The following is a 21,435-nucleotide window of genomic DNA, read 5'->3' on the forward strand; positions in this document are numbered from 1 at the left end:
TATGAAGTACAGTGTAAGGAGCTTGATATGTTCAATGTATCAAAAAGACATAAAAAATTAAGTACTATAGGATGCCTTAGCCTTTCCATCAACAGAATGCCTAATGAGGATAAATATTATTGGAAAACTTTAATAGGGCTTACTTTCAATTATTGTAATGGATGTTACTTGTAGTCAGTATGACTATTTTAAAATTTCTTTGTAAACATAGTCTTCAATCCAGCTTCTCAAGAGGAAAAATGTCATGTATTTGCTGATTGCATCTGGAGTTTCTTTGTGACTTTTGAGCATGTGAATCACCATTTTCCCTGTGCCACATCATGGAAGGAATGATAGTCTGCATTAACCTTAATTTGCTTTAATATTGTAATGACTGCATTTGTTCATATGGTGATAGACTGGTGTACTTCAATGTCAGCTAGCCACCTGCAGAAATCAGTAAAAAAACAGTGGGTTTTTTCCTTTTTCTGAAGCTGACTGCATCTTAACTGTAGATGCAGTCAAGAATATATCATTTTCCCTTGAGGCATCAAAAATGATCAGTGCTTATGTCACTTTATGAAAAAAGCCTTTCTTCTGATTTTTTATATGTGTGATCATGCACATATATATATGTAAATTAATTTCTATTTTTTTTTCTGTAGGAAGTTCTGTAATAAACTACCTTGAAGCTCATTTGAGACATTTTCTCTGCATAAGGAATTTGTCTATTCAGGGTAGCCTCATGTAAGGCTCATGCCAGCTATAGTCTGGTCTCAGATTTCAGAGAGCTATTGCAATTATATGACTGAATAGCTATTTATGTAGTTAAATCTGATTTTTTTTTTGAAACTTATGTGGTTGTACTGGGTGAGGAAGATCAGCCTTTTAATCCCTTGATGACTTTTCAGTGTGTTGACTGGTTTCAACCAGTTTGTCAGAGATTGCTTAAAAGATGTTATTTGTGTTTTCCTTTTTTACTTTAAGAATTTCTGCAAGCAATTTGCAAGATTAGGTTTTTACCATGAAGAAAACCATAGGTCACTTTTAAACAGGGCATGAAATCCTCCAGTAGATATAATTTAAAATACTGCTGCTGATTGAAAACCTGCCTGCACACATTGTAATCATTCATAAGCAGAAAAAAGAGAAAGTTCATGAATTTCAAACTGAAATGCTATTTATAGGCATGTCAGAAATTTGTTTTAAGAAATTCTCTGTCTGTAGTTGGTATGATTGCCTCCTGGTATCTGACTGAAAGGCTCCACAGTGTGCTCATGGTTCTGCACACACTTTGGGAATGATCATGAATTTTACTAAAAAGCATCAATAAGTCAGATACACATGAAGACAGAAAACAACACCAGTTTTCCAGAAGACTGTATGGTAGGAACAAAATGATGCTGAAGGGCTAAATGTATATTCAAATCTGCCTGTTTATTTACACCTGCTCCAGAGAGTCAGGGTTCAAAGCTTTGCAGCTTCCAAAGATTTTTTAAGTTGGGCTACTAATGACAAGACAGATGCCAATTCAGACAACTGAAGAGCAGGTGCCACAAAAGAAGTCTCTATTTTTTTATCCACATTGAAATCTTCAAACTATAATGATGCCAACACAAGTTATGAAATATTTTTCTTTAACATAATATTCCTTTATGACATCTTTAAAGGGATATCATTACAAACACTAGAAAGAGGATACACATTCATTCAATTTTGATTTAACTCTTGATTTACTGAAGTTCCTGCGTGCAAAAGTATGTTCTGAACAGATGTTTAACATGGCAGGAAACATTATAGATCAGAGATCCAGATAGCAACTAGGAAATGCATAGCATCTGGCACCTTTTTGAAAGTAAACCTGCCAATAATTAATTACACATATGAGCCACTCTATCCCTGTCTAATGAGTTGGACACTTACTAAGATGTATTAGACTTTGGAACAGAGGTTAACTGCTCATGCCCTCTCCTCTGTCTCTGACTTGTGTGGTCCCAGTGTAACTTAAGGTAGAAATTGTTGTTGGCACTCAGATTTTGTGTTGTTGATTATATTATCATTATTACACCGATTAATAATCAAGATGTCTTTACAATCCAAAACGTAGAGATTTCTCATTAGACAGAAATTGAGTTTTTTCTGCTGCTTTGACAATGGAGAAAAAAAATTACTGAAATTGTTAGACTGATTGTGAAGTTTAGTTAGGAGAGTTCAGATGTAAAAAATTAATAATAAATGCATGACTTCAGGAAAGCAAAAGCTGATAACAGTGTAAATTAGTCAAGTTTGCTGGAAAGAAGCTCTGAAAATTATCCTTGAAAACACAGAAGCCTCTAGATATTTGAAGTTATTAAATAACTGTTGAAAGTTCTATTGTAACACTTTTGTTATTCGGAACCAAAGAGTACCAATTACTGTTCTTTTAAAGCACATAAGGAAATGCACAAAATACTGGAGCCTTTAAAGAGTATGAAAAGAAGTTAGTTGTTTGTGATCCCTGGGTCCTATTTACTTCAACAGTTTTAGCCACTTTTTCAGAAACTTCTTTTTCAAGCTAGTAGCCTGTATTCCAGTTGCAAGCCAAAAGGCTTAGAAAGGACTTGTCTTTTTACCTTAGAATTCTACAAAAATAGCTTCCCTGATCTCCATCTCCCTGTTACCCTCTTTGATAGTACTTCTTTTTATTAATCCAGTTTCTGTCTTTCTTCTTGCTTTAACTTTCAGCTTCGCTGGAAAATATTTTAAGTGAGTTTTCCTACTAACCTACTACCAAAAAAAAAAGTATCAAGACAGCTATTTAAAGTTATTTCAAGGCAAGAATTTTTTAAATATTCTAGACAAAGTTCTTAACGTGTGCAGGCGCTACTGTAGCACAGCCTGTAGGTGGACTCCTCATATCAGGTATACAGCAGTGCTGAATCTAACACTGGACTAAGTTGCACAATATTTTTTTTAGAACAGCCACCTTTTCCCCCCTTATTATTTTCTCCTCTACTGTCCAGGTCCAAAGAAAAACGAGGTGGTATGCCAAAATGGTATTCAGTATCTACAGGATGTTCATGCTGTGACTGAAGCTCTCCACAGGCAGAGGTTCTCTGGTTCTTATTCCACTTAATTCATCATTCAGAGCTCAGCAGGGGACTCTGCCTGATTTTGGACTTGAAACACTTAGGCTGGTATTTGCCCCAGCCCTTGTCCTCTGAAGGCTTAAAATGGAATCAATCTACTTTATTACACCGGCAGTGTTTTCCAGAGAACTACCTAACTCTGATAATCTATAGGGTGCAAATAACATCTCTGTATCAGATATTGCCCTGAAAGATGCCATAAGATATAGTAAAATAATCCTTTCCCATATAGTCTGAATTCTAAGACGAGTTTCTTTACAAAATTAATCTCATTTAGGGCTGGTCACAGTTTTTCCATATTTACTCCTTAACTTTCTGTCTATTTATCACCTGTTCTTATGACCCAGGCTGAAGCATTTTAATTAGTGACCAAATTTGCCAAGTTTCCTTACTGGTCCTGATGAATTAAAGGCACTTGTTCATCCTGTTGGATTTTCTTGTTTCCATGCTGCCAAGACTTAAAAAAATATTATTGCACAAGAACTAAGGACTCAATTAACTTGAGAAACCACTATACTTGAATTTTAAAAATATACCTGTTTATAGAGCCTTTTTTGATGGGAAAAAATGTTATAGTATATACATTAATGATCCATCTATCTTGATTTACCTAGATATTAACAGACTCCCTACATACCTGGGATTATTTTTGCAGTAACTAAGATACTTTACTCAGATCTTTACTGTGTTAAGTGCAACTTTGTTAAATTCTACCTCCTTCAAAAAAAGATCCTCGGATCTGCTAAACATCTATTCTCTTATATCGTGTTTTTGTCTGATGGTGTGTGGAATTTTATGATTCAGTCTTTTTATACTTCTTGTCTGTGGAGATTTTCTTGCAATGAGAAAACCTCATGCTGAAAGAACTTGTCAGACAACAGAGACAGTTGTGATATGTCAAATTAAGATGGCAAAGTGATGTCAAAGCAGGTCTAGGGAGAGCCCATAACAATGTTACTGTCAAGTAAATAAGAAAACTGAAACATAAGAAATACAAGTTATTTCAAGAGATCTATGACTGTGGAAGGATTTTGTGATTTGAGAGACACTGTTTCAGAATGATTACCATTTGTCAGTAGGGCTTGAGGATAGAAGCAGGATCTGATAGCTGCCAACTAAGGTCAGAAAAGTTCAGCTTGGAGATTTTTATTTTCCTTTTTTTGTTATAAAATTCTCAGGAAACATTTATATTTATTTATATTTATATTTATATTTATATTTATATTTATATTTATATTTATATTTATATTTATATTTATATTTATATTTATATTTATATTTATATTTATATTTATATTTATTTATATAAAAATTAGTTTTGCTCAGGAGATCACATCTACTTAGAGTCATCTTGGCCTTAGAAAGCATGAGCTCTGAGGTTTTGTTTTACTCCCTGTTTGTAGCTGCACTGGTTCACACAGTGTGGCCCCAGTGCTGCTAAAGAGAAGAAATCTAAGGAAGTAAGGAGGATCATAAGAGTAAGTGGTTTTATTGCTATGCAGCTTAACCTTTTCTCACCATCCCTTTTTGTCATTCAGCAGGCACATATTTCAGTTTTGTCATGCCATGATGATAATTCTCCCCCTAATAATAGGAAAGAATGTAACAAAGAACTAGAAGGAAATAATGGAAAGAAAAAAAACAAAAACTAATTCCTATGTTTACCATAAGAGGAGAGAAACAGAAAGGAATAAGCTCATAAAATAGGGCACTGAATAGGAATAAGTTATAGACTGAAGCTAAGAATAAGTTGATAAACTTAAGGAGTAAAAATAAAACATCATACCTAAGGAAAATATAACATTGAATAATGCATTTTCAGGGCAATCCTGATATTCTAGAGGCTATGGTAGATGTTTCTTTGTTTAAATAATAAAATCTCTTTTCTCTGTGTATTAAATATATGGCAACTTCTTTGGTATCACTTGTTTTCATTTAGTAATTTTTCTACAAATTTAACCACAAAATTGGCAACATTTTCAGCAAAGGAATGACAGGAAAATACCACATGACAAAACTTCAAAAATATTTAAAATTGTCACATTTAAAATTAATTTTTAAACGTCTTTATCCATTAATGTTTTTCTTCTTCCATTGAAACAAAATGTCCCTAGCAGCAGCTTTGGTGGAAATTTATTGACAGTTCTGAGCCACTTATTTGAATAATATCTTAGTATAAAGAGAGTATACTATTTGGGATCTTATTTGAATTCTCACAGTAGACTGTTTGGTTTTGGAAGAAAAACTGGAATTCTTTTCATTGAGATTCTTTCTAGATAAATAATAGTTTGGTATTTTCTAGAATGTGTAATTGTAGGTGTTTTCTAGGCTTCTGCTGGAAAAAAAAAAAAAAAAAGTTTATAGCTTACTCAAGCCTACCTGAAAATGAAATACATTTTGACAGAAAAGCAATAATTCTATTTTACAGACCTATTCAAGATTAGAAATATTTTAGTTTGATCAACTGCAGTGAAGTGTGATCATTGACTTGGATGCTTCTGCATGTAGCCTAGGAGAGGACTTTAGAAGATGAGGAAATACATTTAATTTACAAACAAATTCTAGTAAATATGTGTCATACCATTAAAAAAAATCTGCTTCACTTAAATTTAACAGGGAATTGGTTTTTTATAATTAAATTTGTGTAGAATTCTTTTATATAAAAAAGAATATTTTTGTTATTGTTCTTGTGTTGTTAATGCTGATTAGAGCAATTTCTCAATACGTGACAGATTGATGTAAATTTTAGATCCCTTCTGTTAGAAAAGTTGGGTAAGCAAATTATTCCACTATGCCACAATATTTAGAAAGATTTGGAAGATATTTGGAAAGAGTTCTGTCCAGAGAAATACTGTTTTAAGAGAATGACAGTGAAACACAAATGCATATATTCAGTAAATCCCAGTGGAGCACCAGCCAAATAAAAATCACCACAGGTATTAAATGAAAAACTGAATCAGTTTTGGAAATCTTTTGTGGTATATAAAACTGAACAATGGTAGTGGATTCTATTTTATAGATGAAATGGTCTCCTTTTCATTTGATGAATGAGAATTTGTGTATTTGTGTATTTGAAAAGGAAAACTTTCAGAAAATCCACAGGTTATCTTAAGGCTGGACTCCTCAGAGTAGCACGGCACTAGCATCAGTTTTGTCATTATCATTGCAGCTCCTGGGATTACTGTATGGAAGTCTGTAATTTTAAAAACTAAATCATGTATGCATTGTAATAAATCCCCTCTCTGTGGGTACACTCTCAAGGGTTTTTGCCATTCTGTGATTCCATCTGGATGTTTTCCAGTCTGTATTTAGATTCCTTTTTAGTAACTGCAGTGGAGGAGAAGTTTGGGTTTTCTCATGTTAATAAAATAATTCAAGAGACTATTACATTTAAATATTGTCCCAATATTAAGGTCTATTTTATTTTACAAATCTGACTAAAAGAGCTAACCCAGGTGAGTTGGGTTTGGATTAAAATCTGGGGGGTTTTGTTGATCTATCACTGTTTATTTGTGGTGTGTATTCTAAGATGTCTGTTCTAAAGATTTATTATAAAAATTTAAAGATCTTCCATTTGATGACCTAGATTGGTACCTTTCCTAGATTTCCAGATACCAGATAAAAAGAAAAAAAAAATCCTTGAAGAACTGTAACTGTTTTGATCAACGAAAAAAACATCGAGTCAAATTCACACTCACTGTATTTTTCTGTGTCACACTTCTGTTCTGTAAAGGAGATTTGCCCATACAAATAATGTTGCAGAATACTAATACAGCCATCCTTCCTGGCCACTAGAGTTAGTGGTAATGTCAGTCAAGGCTGCCGAAGGGATTGTTAAATCCATAACCCTGACTTTGTTATTTTAGTGAGCTAACGTCCTTTGGAATAGTGTTTTCTTTCATCTAGTAAAAGCAAAGTTATCATTATTTTGCAACATGGCTGTGATTTCCATCTGCAGACTTTCTGCAAATCCTGAATATTTCCCAGCCTTTGCTTTTTGTAAATTAAGATCATTAGTGTAATTTAAATGCCTACAAAATATGTGACATATGTATGGTTCTAAAACCAATGTTGAGTGTAATCTTGCAAAACTTTGCATTCAGTTCAATAAATCTTTCCCTCCCTCGCCCCAGACCCCCAATATTTTCTTGGTTTGGGATAAGAATATCTGTTGTTTCAGTTTAAGCTTTGCATACATAGAATTTATTTTCAAATTTTTCACCAGTCTTCTATTTTCTCTCCATACTGTCTCCTTTCAGATCTGTAAGGAGCTCCCCAGCAACTTGATAATTCATGAAAAACATTAATTTCAATCTAATTTTCTCTGAGTGACAGCCTGTGGAAGAGAGGGAGCAATGTAGATTTAAATCTCCAAATAACTTTTTTTTTGGTCAAAAAAGGAGTCCTAAGGTTATTTTTTTGATTATAAATTGGACTTAGAAATATATTCAAGAAATCGTGTGCCAGATTTTGCTGGCGGAAGGAAGAGGATTAGAAAGAACAAATAAATTTTAAGATAAACTCACAGTTCCAAACAAAATATCACCATCTCTTTTTTCCTGGTAGTTTAACAGCAAAAATGTGCTTTAATTTCTGTGCCTTTAAACTTTGCTGTGCCATTCCTAACAAATGCTGCACAACTTATAAGGGAATAGTCTATCAAAAATGAAAACCCAATTTGTGAGTGGTAATTACCGGTAGAAAATTTCCATCTGTCTCATGGCACAGAAATCACTGAGGATTATGGGAAGAGATATCACAGTATGAATTACCTGTAATTATTATGAACTATTTGAAACAATGCAGTTTTGTTTAAGGTACGTGGAAGACTATATCACTAGGAGATAGAAAAAAGCTTAGCTGAAAAAAAAAAGTTACAAAGAAGAATTACAGAGTTTTCTGATTTTTTTTTTCTGTCTAGTTTTAGGTCTTTTTGCTCATTTCTAGGTAGAATTTACACACTTTTCACATGTTACTAAAATAATGAATTTAACAGCATGTGTGTATTTTTTCATAAGCATCTTGTACTATACGAAGCTCCTATAGTATTAATGGCATGCTCTAGAGTAATAAATACCAATTTTTCTCTGTGAACTGAATTAAATGGATTAAACTTTCTCAAACATTTTACCTAGCAATACCTGAGATTTTTCAGATAAGCAGAAGCTATAATTGAGTGAAAGATTTCTGCAGGCTCTAAGGTTTTGTTAATTGCATCTTTTTTTCTACGCTGAACATGAGCTATAAAAACATTTAGTTTTGTTTTTGCTAGTATTACAATTGATTCCAGTTCCAATAAGGGTTTAAGTTGACACAAAGTAAAATCATTGAAAGAAAATGCAGGCAAACCTTGATAAATACCAGATGAAATTGTGGTGGTATTCAGTTAGACTCATACACACATTGTATTAATAATAATAAAAAGAAGTTCAAAACCATGATCTTATTTCATAAGGATTTTTTTTTTTAAATTGATTTTATCAGCCTACATTATATTTCTTCAAAATGGAAATTCACACTGACTAGTTCAGCATGGTGACTTGGAAATTTTGAACCCATGACTTCATTAATGCCATGGACATGACTAAAACAGTATAGTTGAAATTAATCTTTTTTTAGACATTAATAAGTCATAGTGAAAAGAAATAATTAGCATATCTTTGGGCCACCAGAAGAACACTGAAAAAGAAGTCAAGTAAACCAGAGCATTTCAAAGATAATTGCTTGGCATACATCATTTATTCCAGATTAGCCAAGGTCATGCACTTGATGCTCCCAGTTTTTGCATCCATATATGTGGTCATTGTTGCCATCAAATTGCTGAATTTTGATGGCTATATTTAATGGACTGAGAACAGACCATGAAGAAAAGTACTAAGAACAGCAAATGTAAAAAGTGCATACTCCATTCAGTTCAACAGTGACCTTTTTAACCCTGCTGTATGCAGGAAATATCCACTTGTATTTTAGTAATTACATTAGCTTCCTTAATAGCATTTGATACAGATGGTATAGGAAGAACTTATCTGCAGCTGAAGAATGCAGGCAACAGTTTTAGTTTGAGTGGCAAATACTTTTTCTCATTAGAGTTAAGGAGGGGGAAGAGAACTGAAAATAGGTTTGTGTGCTCTCTTCAATCAGAGAAGCCATTATTTTTCCAAGCTTATTATATCTTTTTTTTCTTCATTATGGTAAAACTAATAAAATTTTGCACACACTAAAAACTGCAAAACAGTGAAGAGGAAGAAAAAATACAGTTGCTAGCACATTTGGAACTTAGAAAATCAATTGGAAAGTTGGTATTTATTCTGATTCATACTAAAAATTCTATTTTTAATTTTATGAAGAGACCTCAACTAGTTTATGTCTTCTGCACTGTATGAAAAATGGAAGGAGAACTTTTCTACACTCTTTTAATTTTTGTCTGTCAGGATATAGTCTGTGCACTGAGGGAATTTTATTTTGTACCTGTTCTATGCCAAAAGAAATTGGTCAAATCACACAATTTGGACTCCTAGAAGAGAGAAGGGTGCAAATTTAGAAACTGAAATAGTAATAAAATTCTATAATTTTTTTTTCTGGTCTATGAAGGAAAAATTAAATAGGACAGGGATTGTGGTTCTTCCTAAACTTGCTCCTGCAGCTTTTGATGATGTGGGATCTTCATACTGCGACCAGAGATTGCATTCTGACAGTTTTTCCTAATGGCCAGAAATAGATCTGTCCTCCATTAGGTCTGATCTGTTTCTCTACTATTGACTGCACAACAACTCTGATAGTAGATTTTGAAGATTGATTGTGTTTTGCATAACAGGAAAAAAATTCATTATTTATTTCAAATTTTAACTGCTCAGTCAGGAAGAAGTGAAAATGGGAAGAAGCACAACAGAGCCCTTGGCAGCTAGGATGGAGGAAATGGAGCATATAATGGAGGGCACACACTTTCCCTCGTGGTTTGAGTGAAAGGAGTCCCTGAAGTAGGATTAGGGGGATGATAAGTAAGAAATTTATAAAGCGAAATGGTGGCTCTGCTATGAATGTTTCACATTTCTGTATTCTGTTTTGCTTCAAGGGATGTGTGATATGTGCATTTAAAGCTGAGCAGAAAGTATTTCTGTTTCTATTTTCTTCTTAGTGACCATCAAGGTACACAGGATTCCCCATTTTCTGGGCCACTCCCAATTCTGCTGATTTATAAGTAGAAAGCTGCACACTGAATTCCTGCAGTAGACTGAGACAAACATCATTGACACAGTGACCTTCTTTAATAAGGCTTTCCTATGTCTCCCTGTATTTTCATATAAGAAAAGTGCTATAGTCTCTAAAATAATTATTTGTTTCTTTTGGACATGGAAACCAGCCTCTTTTAATACTAGTGGTTATGAGAGGTGTCAATGGCTGTTTCCAATGGGCTGTTTCATCAGCAGGCAATTAAAGAGCTGGTTAAAACCTATGGGCCTGCTGATTTGCTAACCAGATGTCAGTTCTGTATCCTTCTTTTCTTTTTCTGAATTTCACCAAAACCAGTTTGACTCTCCTTTCCAGTGCTGGACTGCTACATCCAAGTTTGCACTTGATTAGATGTGATATATAAAAATTATCAAGTAATGTCCAGAGGAATAGAGAAAAGACATCAGTTTGAGTCAGATGACCACTTAGAGCTATATCATTATCAACTTATTAAAAAGTTAGAGTGTATAAAAATTCTTACTGCAAATAGTCTTGGTCTAAGCAATTATGACTCCTACAAACAGAGTCATGTTTTGTCATGTCTGCAGCTTTGTGTTATTAGGACTAGATCATCATTGTTATCTGGATGATAATCATGAGTATTTACTCTAGCTTTGTGCCACTTTAGGCATGTTTGTTTTGGTCCACACTCCAAAAGTTTTTCAAATTTTTTGAAGCTGCACAGGTAGCATAAGAATCTCAAACTGTCTTTGAAAGTTAAGAACTTCTAATTTAATTAATTGGGCCAGAAAATATACATTATGTGTTTCTCTTCAAAGCATATATTTAATATCAAGTTTTCTTTTTGAAAACCTGGTGAAGAAAAAAAATACATTACTGCTGATGTATAATCACTTTTATGTAATTTAGTTGCTTTCTTTTTTCATAACTGTGTTTGGTGCTTATCCGGGATACATTTTTCTGTTGATGTAAAATCAGAAGTAAGAACACATACAGATTTTGGAGACTCTAGCATGGGGATAGATTTCCAAGAACATTATTTTGCCTTAGTCATGTTTCAGTACATCTGAGGTCTGATTTTGAAAGATAAGTGAGTGTTTGACAGAAAGGGGGTTATTTTGTTTGTGTTTTTTTGTTGTTAGTGGTGGTTTTTTTCAGTTTTACAGAATAAGAGGTTATTCATAACAAATCAGACAACATTCTAGGATGTGTCTGTCCTACCTGCATTGGCTTAACTGTAGAGTTCAGTCTTCTGTTTGGATTTTCTTTGTCAGCTTCCAAACAGTGGAGGTAGCCTGCAGGTGATAAGTATCTCATTAATCTTTCTGATCCTTTAGCACTTGAGCATGAGAATAGCTGATCAATTACAGCAATTGTCTCCCTAAATGAGCTTTGCACATCTGCCTCTTATTTCATTAACTGTCTGCCCCTATATCTGATAGAATGGAAGCCTAGTGGCTTCTTACAGCTTGTTCTGTGTTACTGTACAATAAGGATGGGGTTGTTAGCAAAATGGGCACAAAAGGGTATTTATCCACTACCCAAAATAAATATACGTGCTACCGTGTAGGAGTGCTTTTGTCTCTAATCACTGTTGTAGAAACCTTCTTAAAGCACATCAGTTTGCTTTCCAGCCACCTATTTAGTCCTTACTAGTAAGCTTATTTGTAAATTTATCCTTTTTATAACACAGCCAAAGTGTTTCCATGCCCTAAAGCTTCATATCAACGTCTATATGATTTTAGAAAGCAGAAACTAGCACATGTAAAGTTAAGAGTAGAAATGAAATTTCGTGATTATAATGCAGCTTTAAAATACTTAGATATGGCATTCTTCTCCAAGAAAGTAAATTTTACATTCCCAAAACTGCAAACAAGTATTTGCAATAGTGACAATGTTATTAGGTATTTATTATTTAAATTAAGTACAAAGCAGTGAGTGACAGACTACATAATTCAAAGTTTGTTTTAAGAAATGCCCTAAAAATTATGGTGTTTGATTTTAATAAAAATAGGATTTCACATAAATACCTCTTTCATTAATACTCAAGCTTTCAATTACATGATAATCAATTACCAGATGAAAATTAAAATAATGTCTAATCAGTGGTTTTATTCTTTGCCTGTTATTAACTGATCACTTTATTCTTAAGAATTTGCATGATCTAATATTCAAAAGCTATTAACTTATGTTTATCATACATTAAATTGCTTTGGATTATATCAGTATTTATTTATCTATCTATCTATCTATCTATCTATCTATCTATCTATCTATCTATCTATTTATTTAAATAAGTAAGCTAAATGCCAAACACAATTAGAAGACATTCTGCCTGGTCTAGATTATTCCAGGTGATTCTTTGGAACATTTAAATATTCTTGAATCTGAAATTCTCAGTTAATTGTGCTTGAAACTTGTTTTAGTCTGTTTGAGTTATAAAAATATACATTTTATATATTTTATGGGTCTCTGGAACCATGGAACTATGATATCAAAATATCATGACCTTTTAAACTAATTTTTGACTGTTTATTGCAGGTCTTGTATGTATGAAGTCAAGTACTTCAGTGGTTGAACTGGTTATGCTGCTTTGTTCACAGGTAAGATGTCTCTGGTTTTGATTGTATTAATTTGCTTGTGTAATCACTGACAGCCAAAGAATTGTATCTGGCAGTTTGCTTCATTCTTTCAATTCATTACAAAAACCCCCAACAAATTAGTTTCTTCTGGTAATATAAAAATTGTAGGTTTTTTTTTTTTTTTTTAGATATACATTCTATAGTTTTTTTCTATATTCACAGGATATACAATTAAATATTATTTGCATTTATGTGCTAAAAGTGTATGGATGTACATTATGCATTTTGACTGTGTATGAGCTCTCATTAAAGGCTGTTCTTATTTAGAATATGTAAGTAGGATACTGTGGTTATAATTTTATGTTGAAATCTGTCATTTAATTAGTGACTTTTTTAAAACCTTACTTTGTGCTGACTTTATTACATCTGATATACATGACATAACATTAAATATTTTACGTAGCTGTCAGTATATAAAAAATAGAGAAATGTAGATTAGGTAGTCCTCAAGAACTGGCAGAAGCAGAACATTTCTATATAAGAATTCTGTGGTTAATTCTTGGGCTAATTCAGTAATGGGTTTCTCAGAAATCCAAATTAGTTGATGTTTTGAAATGCTTTCAAAAATAAAATATTGAAAGCTAAACTAGTTTCTCATACTGTTTGGATTATTTATATCATAATTTTCATATTATTCATTTTGATAGAAGCATAATTGGCTAATATTCTGTATATACCCTTTTACTTTGAACTGCCAGTAAGAAGTTATCAGCAAACACTTTAGAACTTTGTTCACTTTGTAGAATGTAAGAAAAATATGACTTCCCAACAGATCCAAATAACTTTACAAGATTTTTATATTTCTCTAAAAACTTACAGCAGCATTTCATAAACCAGGTTGCTCACAGAACTATAATAGCAGTTCAACTCAAAACAAGTTTGTATATAAAACGCCCAAATTAACTTATTATGTAATTATCAAAGAGAATTACTACTTTGTAGCTTTTCTTAAGCATTCACTACTGCACATCGACTGCATACACCAAAAATATACTTTAAACAAAAGCATTTCTAGGGACAATTGAAATGAAGATCTACTTTTGAGAAGTCTAACTGAAAATAATAAACATTTACAACTGGTTTTGGGGGAGAGTGCTTCAACTTACCTTGCCTGTCTGTAGGTTGCATTTCTTCGAGCTCGTGTCATAAGGAAATCATTAAATCTTGTAAATCTTGTTTTCTTTTTTTTTTTTCCCCCCTTCCTTTTTTTTTTTTTTTTTTTTTTTTTTTTTTCTTCCTCTTTTAGAGGGATATCAGTTAGAGAAAAGTAAAAGAAAAATATATCCCTGGCAGGAATCCTCAGTGGGATTTCAACTTCAAACCTTCTCTAGCAGGGCACTTGAAAAATTTGTTACCTAATGGTGAAGTCCTGGGTTCCAAGAAAATTCCAAAAGATCCATTAATTGAGCTCAATGTTCATGTCATACAACTTTTTTCCTTTCTTTTTAGCAGCTCTTGAAACATTTTTTCGAAGGAAGGAATAACTTGCAGTCCTTTCTTCCCTAGCCTTTGGTTTTACTGCAGTTCTCAGGAATAAAGTGCAATGTAGCATTAGGGTCTAGTGTCTTTGATGGCCTCATCATCTAATCATAGGTTTAACATTACTCATTTGCTGGCTCCAGGAATTCCTGCCATTAAGGGCCCTAGAGATGAAACTTTGCCTCAAATATTGATTGAAAGGAAGAGAGAGAAATTTAAGCTCTTTCTGCAATGCTCTTTCTTTAGACATCTCAGTAAAGCTATGTAACAAATGCAGCAAAAATCAATTTGTTATTTTTGTGACTGCTATACGTGTCGGGTTTTATTTCTAATTATTTTAAAAATAAGATTCACTTTCCACCTGGAATAATGGGAAGAGTCTAATCATTTTGAAACTTCAGACATTTATTTATTTTCTTCAATATTTTCTTGGAAGAACTCTTTTCCATCTACCTAATTACTTGGGGCAATTGCAAGCTTTTATTTTTTTATACCCCATTTGATACTTCAGGGTTGTTTCCTTGTCTTCTAAATAAGGAGGATTTTGTCTCCAGGTGCCCATTTATTAGTAAGTACTTCAGGAGCTAAGGCTGTGGTGTTTGTTGGGGGACTCATGGTAATCGTTTCTACTGGAACTGGCCAACAGGGGGCTGTAGTGGTGCAAATTGCAGTCTCCTCCCCTCACCTTCCTGACCTCTAGAATATTCCTCTGAGCAGCAGCATCTCCACAGAACACAGGGTTAATCCTGCTGGTGTAAACAAACCAGTCAGTACTTCTATTCATCTACAGGGAAGATTTTTTTTTTTTTTCTATTTACATGTTATCTGTCAAAAGAAAGCACGAGATAAATGCTGTGAAAATACTAATACATAAAATGGCTAGAAGAAAATGACAGCCAAATATCATAATCCAGCCTAATGCTATCAGAATTTGGAATTAGGATTGTAGATGTCGTCCACAGCAAATGAGGATAAGTCATCTCTATATAAAGAAGAGACAGTGCTACCTGAGTTTTTCCTTATGACAAATTAAGCAATATGAACTGGAAAGACTGCATAAAGTATGTAGTTTGTGGGTTTTTAATAATCCCAGTGTAAATATGGCTTTTCTTCCTAACATGGGTAAATCATTCATATTCAAATTGAATGACATTTTACAGATTACATGGGGAAGTTTGAAATGTGTCACTCCAAAGATAGATGACGATAATAAAAACCTTTGAAAAGTGCAATTTTGTTTGCACAGAACAGAGTAACATTAGACATTGAAAAGGAAAGGGAAATGCAAAGTTTGTTTTCCTTTCATTTGCTACAGCAAATTAGATGCTTTTATGCTTTTTATGTTGGAAATTCCATGTTAACGACTACAGATTAGCAAGGATGTCAGAATTTTTTTTCTTATCTGAGCTCCTGAATAAAATCAACATTGCCAGCGGCTCACATCCAAGGTATGGTCTAAATTTACATGAAATATCACATTACAAATGTCTGAAGGTACATGTCATGGATAATTCAGTTCATATGGGCAGCCTTTTAGGCTCTGAGGGATATGCAATCAAGCCTTTCCCCCAAAGGAATTTGGAGTTTCTGTGAAAAATACGTTTTAAGTTTTAAAGGAACTCCTGTATGAATGGTACATCATTTGTAGGTTTGGGGAAGAACAAAAAGCACTAGTCTGTGTTTTCAGAATCTTTCTTGTACTGTAACTCATATTATATTTTTTCCTAGTAACACCTACTGCACTAGGTTAAAATTTTGGTTAATTTGAAGGCTTTCTTTTCTGTATTTCTTATATGAACCACAATCATACATCCAAGTACTTAAAAAAAAATTTCTAGATAATTGATAATAAACATATAATGATTTTCACTATTCCTAAAATAGACATTTTTATTTGGATTTGGTCTATTTTAACATAAAATGGATGAAGATGTGTTATGTTTGACAAGATCTGTGCTTGATTAGCTGGTCTTTGTTCCCTCAGCCTAGTTGAGCATGTCACAGCTGTGTTGCTGTTGGAGTGGCAGATTTCTTCAATAAGCCATGCAGTTTAAGAAAAATGCACCAATTTTTGCAGTGTAGTTTTTTCTTACATCAGATTTAGATTTCAATTACTTTTTTTCTTATTTTTTTTTTCTTTTTTTATTCCCCTAACCAAAACACTACAATAGTTTCTAATTACTTCCAGATCTTTTGCATATTCTTCTCTTTGGGGAGACAGCTTCTGAAGAAATTGAGTACTTGTGTCCCAAAGGAGTTTTATCTCATGCCACTTGTACTTTTCTGTATCTTATCTATTAACAAGGAAAATTTATTTTCTTAAAAAAAAAATACTGTCCTGTTATTTAAGACATCTTGTTACTCAATCTGTTTAAAAATGCAGCTATTATAAGGATAAATGCCTCATTGTCCTAAGCGGCAGAAAAAATTCAGAACAATATCAAGAAATTAATTCCACTCCAAGGAGAGGTGTAAAAACAAATGAACAAACAAAAAAACCCCAAAGATGTACCTGGCTGGTGTAAATTCAAAAGGAATACACAGAGAGGAAATTTGGTGGTTATTTTATCTCTGAGAATAGAGAAAGACCCATCAACCTGGCACTGCAGGGATTTCAGTAGACACCAACACATCTAAATGTACATTCTGCCTTGAAGTATGGGATAGCTCTTCAGAAACTGGCAATTGCTCAACACAGAAACCAAGAATTTTTTTTTTTTTTTAAATCTTCTGGTCCCTGCAGAATAGAGGAAGCCCTGAAATGAACAATTCATATAGTAAAAGCACAGTGCACAATTCTTGATATTAAACATACTGTATTCAAGGCTTACTGTAAGAGTTTAAGGAAGAAGTGACCAGCTCTGCTGTGCAGAAACCTTTTACTTTTCATTATAGATTTTCTTTTTTGTCATATATATTTTCTGTTTACTCTTGTTTCCAGTATTAGATTCAACTTTAATTGTACTTCTTCTTCTCCCTCCAGAGGTATTCCTAGAGTTCTTATAGTCTATAATTTTTGTTAAATAAGTGATAGCCCTTTCAGAGTAACTGTGATAGGAGAACAGTTGCTGGTTTGCTGTTTGTCTTTTTGATACCAACTGCAATAGGAAAGGCTGGAGATAAGTTAAAAAATAATTGCTTCCCTTAAATCTAAGGAAAAAAAACCAAAACAACCCTGCAACTTAATCTACTAGGAAATTAACTTTGATATAACTTCAGTGATGAGAGTTGGTTATGCAAAATCCTATGAGGATATAATTTTTTAATCTCCCTTTTTCCTTATCATGAAACAGGTTGGGTGTTTTGCTTGCATTTTCCCATTTGTTCCATTGCATTATTCTACTGGCTCTTTGTACTAGTGGAAATAGGAGACAATGTTCATATAATATCATTGCAAAAGTCTGAATTAAAATTTGGTATTATAGAGGGGAATGATGCATAGAAACACATGTGCAAACATACAGAAACTCATTGTCTCAATAATCATTTTTTCCTGCATATTTTTAAAACATTTACCCTAACAAAGTGCTGTATCTGCTATACTACTTCCATCCTGTAGCTTCTTCTCTGCTAACCCCACTTTCATACCAGTTCTGATATTTACAAGACTAACTCACAAACATATGTGAAAACTACTCAGACCTTTGTTCCCTGGTTTAGTAGGTTAAGCTAAGAGCCTTGTTCAAAAGCCACCAGAGCTACTCAAAGAAAAGGATTCAGGATTGAAAATTGGGATAAAAGAGGTGAAAAGAGAAAACATGACTTGTGTTTTCATGGCAGCAAGATGTAAATTCAGGTCTCTGCATCTAATGGAATTGTATTCTTAGGCTCCAGTTTTAGTGGTCAATTTAGGCTTCTCTCTGGCCAAGATCACACTTGCAGATGCACCACATCCTCTTCATGCCTAGCTCCATATTGCTGCTGATCCCTTTCATCAGTGTATTTAATGGTGGAAACAGTCACATCAAACCAAAAATTGGCTCTGAGTAAAAAAGTTATTTTTAACTGATTATGCTTCTAAGGTAGCCATGAAAGCAATAGTTTATAGCAGGAAGCAGATCTATGGCTGGGGCTCTAGGAAATTCAGGCTGGCTCTGTGACAGTCAAGATACAAGAAAGGAATTTTGGCATTTGATGGGAGAAGTTAGAGCAAGAGCAAGAAGTTAAAATGAACCAAAAAAAAAAAAAAAAAAAAAAAAACCAAAAAAAAAAAACCACAGATTTTTGTATGCTGGACAAGGCACTAGAAATGTATATGAAATTGTCAGCAGTGTCACTCCAAACTGAGGCTTCATATCTTCACATTTTACCACGGGCTCAAATTTAAGGTCAATAACTGAAATCTTTGTAGGTGAAGCAAGTACTTTTTATAATATTCTCATCTTATTTGGACTACATAAAGGTCCATCAAGGGGAAGAAATATTTCTGCTGTATCCTTATGTAGGATCAACTCTGGTACACCTTAAAGACATACTTATGTTCTTACATTGACTTTGGGCTCTTCATAATCCACCACATGGCCTATAAATAAATAGGTTGCTATGCACACTTAGTGTAATTTCTAAAATGTACTCTTGTACAAGCTATAGGAGAAACCAAAAATTTTTCCCTTTTTATGTTTGGTTTTGGGTTTTTTTCCCCCCTCTAAAATTAAGTGATTTCCTGAGGAGACAGTTTTTTTGTGGGGTGTTTTTTAGACTCTCTCCTCCTCCCCACAACATTTCTCACCTGCTATAAGGAATTCTGGTAAATTATCTGGAAAACTATTTTCCAAAAGGTAATAGTTTTTCATTAGCTTTTGCTTTTTTTTTTTTTTTTTTTTTTTTTTTTTTTTTTTTGCTTTTTTTTTCTCTTTTCAATGTATACACTAAAGGGGTATCAGAATTTTCTTCCATTGTCCGTGTGTGGAATGTCTTCCAGCCCAATCTGTCTTCTTCTCTTGGTCATCTGCTTCTGATAATCTAGCTTTCAAATGGAAACTATTAGTATATTCTTTCCTACTTGTTGAGTGATTTTACTTTCTTCATCGTTCTGTGAGGTGTCCTTACAGATTCCCATACATTCAGAAAATTAATTCTGTGTTTTGCTTTTAGTAATAAGCAGGATGTTTTCTTTTTTATCTTCTACCAGAGTTGTCAAGGAACTTTTGGTCCTTTCTCTTGCCTGTCCTTGTCAGACTACTTTTGTAAAAAAATATTAAAGAATATGCATCAGTGAGATGCTGATCTGAACAAATTCAGGATTCATGGCAAAGCAGGCAGAATCAGAAAACTGTAAGAATCAGCTGCTCCATATTTCATGTGGCAAGGTGTCTTCCCCTTATTTCTCTATAAAGCTGCCTACACAATTGAGAAGGATCTTAGATCAAGAGGAAATACCTAGAAAGTCAGTGAGTTGGTATTTCTTAAAGGGCTGAGAAAGGATACAACTTTTATTACTGGAGCCCATCAATATTAATAAATATACCATAGTTTCAGGGGGTTCACTATAATGGGGTTCACTATAACGGAGACAATATGAGGAGTACTTTTCTGTACATCCAAAGATTGATTGATTGATTGATTTTTGGGAAGACTTCAAATTAGTTATCTATCTCTAACATCAAAGAGTAGTTGAGTAAAAATTGGGCAGGTGTTTAGGATTAATTGCCATAGATAGCATGCATGTTGTTAATAATAATTTTGGCATCTCTTAATTGAAAAAATATTTTTCCAGTCAGGAAGTAAGCTCTAGAAGTTGTGGAGATATGTTTATCTTGTAGCACATATCTTCTGTCTGTAGTAGAAGATATGCAGAATTTCTACAAGATGATGAAGGTTAATTTTCTAAATAAATTTGGCCATTTCCCTAGTGTTGTTTGAATAATATAAATGTTTTTGCAATTGTAGATTTTTTTTTTTTTTCTTCCAAGATACCAATGAAATGCTCCTCTGGGAATGTTTGACTTCATTTTCAAGATAAATTGGGCAATTACCACAGGTGATCAGAAGGGCAATGGGTATGTGTGTTTCCAAGAAAGAAAAAAATTAGCATATTATTTCAAAGAAAATAGAGGGAAAACAAGGCTGTAGTCTTGTGAAACTCTAGTCTAAAACTTTCTAATACTTTGTTTTATCAAATTCATATTCACGTAAATAGTGTTAAGAAAGTTCTGCATTCTTTTCCTTTCTGGGATTTGGCCAGAGGCCAGGAATATTCCAATACTTGCAGATTTTCCTTTCAGGAGGATGTCATCAGTCATTCTGCAACTGGCATATTGTGGGAAATAGCTACTTTTAAAATGGATTTTTTACAAAAACCTAAAATTGATCCCAAATTTATTGAAATAGTAGACCAAAAGTACATTATAGTTATCCTCTATCAGCAGTGTGTATGTGAGTGTGAGAGAAGTATAGAGGCAATGTTACTGGAATTCTTAGCTCTGATTCTCATTCAAACAATAATACAAAGTTTTCAGGCTCTGATATCTTTAGGTAAATTCTAGGACTGGTAGGGACAGTTCTGTGATCTTAAAAACAGTATAATCACCTCAAAAATTTATGAAACTGTGTCTTGAATTCAGTTTTCCTGTTTTTTTGCCTGCTTTTAATAGACATGGTTTTCTGCCATAAAAAAACCCACAAAACATTTTGTACATCATGTAACATTTCTTTTGGATGTTTCCTCCTAAATGAAGTAAAGCAAGTTATTGGTGATTTTTGGATAAGAAGTTATTGGTGATTTTAGGAGGTAACTCCACAACATGGAGTTCAAACCTGAGCTAAATTACATGCATGTTGTGAATTGCAAACACATTTTTATAGTTTCCATTTCCTTCTTCAGATGAAAGCTAGCACCTGTTCAGCTCCATACAAGATTTTCCACCAAATATATTCAAAGATCTAGAAAGAAGAAAGTTGGTATAATAGAATTTTACCTGTCTCAGTAAGTTTTAATTACAATGCAATGATCAAAGAGTTGAGGTGTCGACTGAGTCATCAGCATCTTAGACTAGAAAATTAAATAAATGTTTAGT

General features: G+C 33.4%; 1 protein-coding gene across 3 annotated transcripts in view; it reads left to right on the plus strand.

Moving 5' to 3' along the window:
• NBEA (neurobeachin) overlaps nt 1–21,435 on the plus strand; it is a 444,651-nt gene that overhangs the window by 191,565 nt on the left and 231,651 nt on the right. For all 3 annotated transcript variants that reach the window (XM_056503564.1, XM_056503573.1, XM_056503580.1), the window contains one exon: nt 12,840–12,901. In XM_056503564.1, coding sequence (XP_056359539.1) covers nt 12,840–12,901 — 62 coding nt within the window. The remainder of the gene's footprint in view (nt 1–12,839; nt 12,902–21,435) is intronic.

Source organism: Oenanthe melanoleuca, chromosome 1, assembly GCF_029582105.1.
Source record: "Oenanthe melanoleuca isolate GR-GAL-2019-014 chromosome 1, OMel1.0, whole genome shotgun sequence".
Lineage (NCBI taxonomy): Eukaryota > Metazoa > Chordata > Aves > Passeriformes > Muscicapidae > Oenanthe > Oenanthe melanoleuca.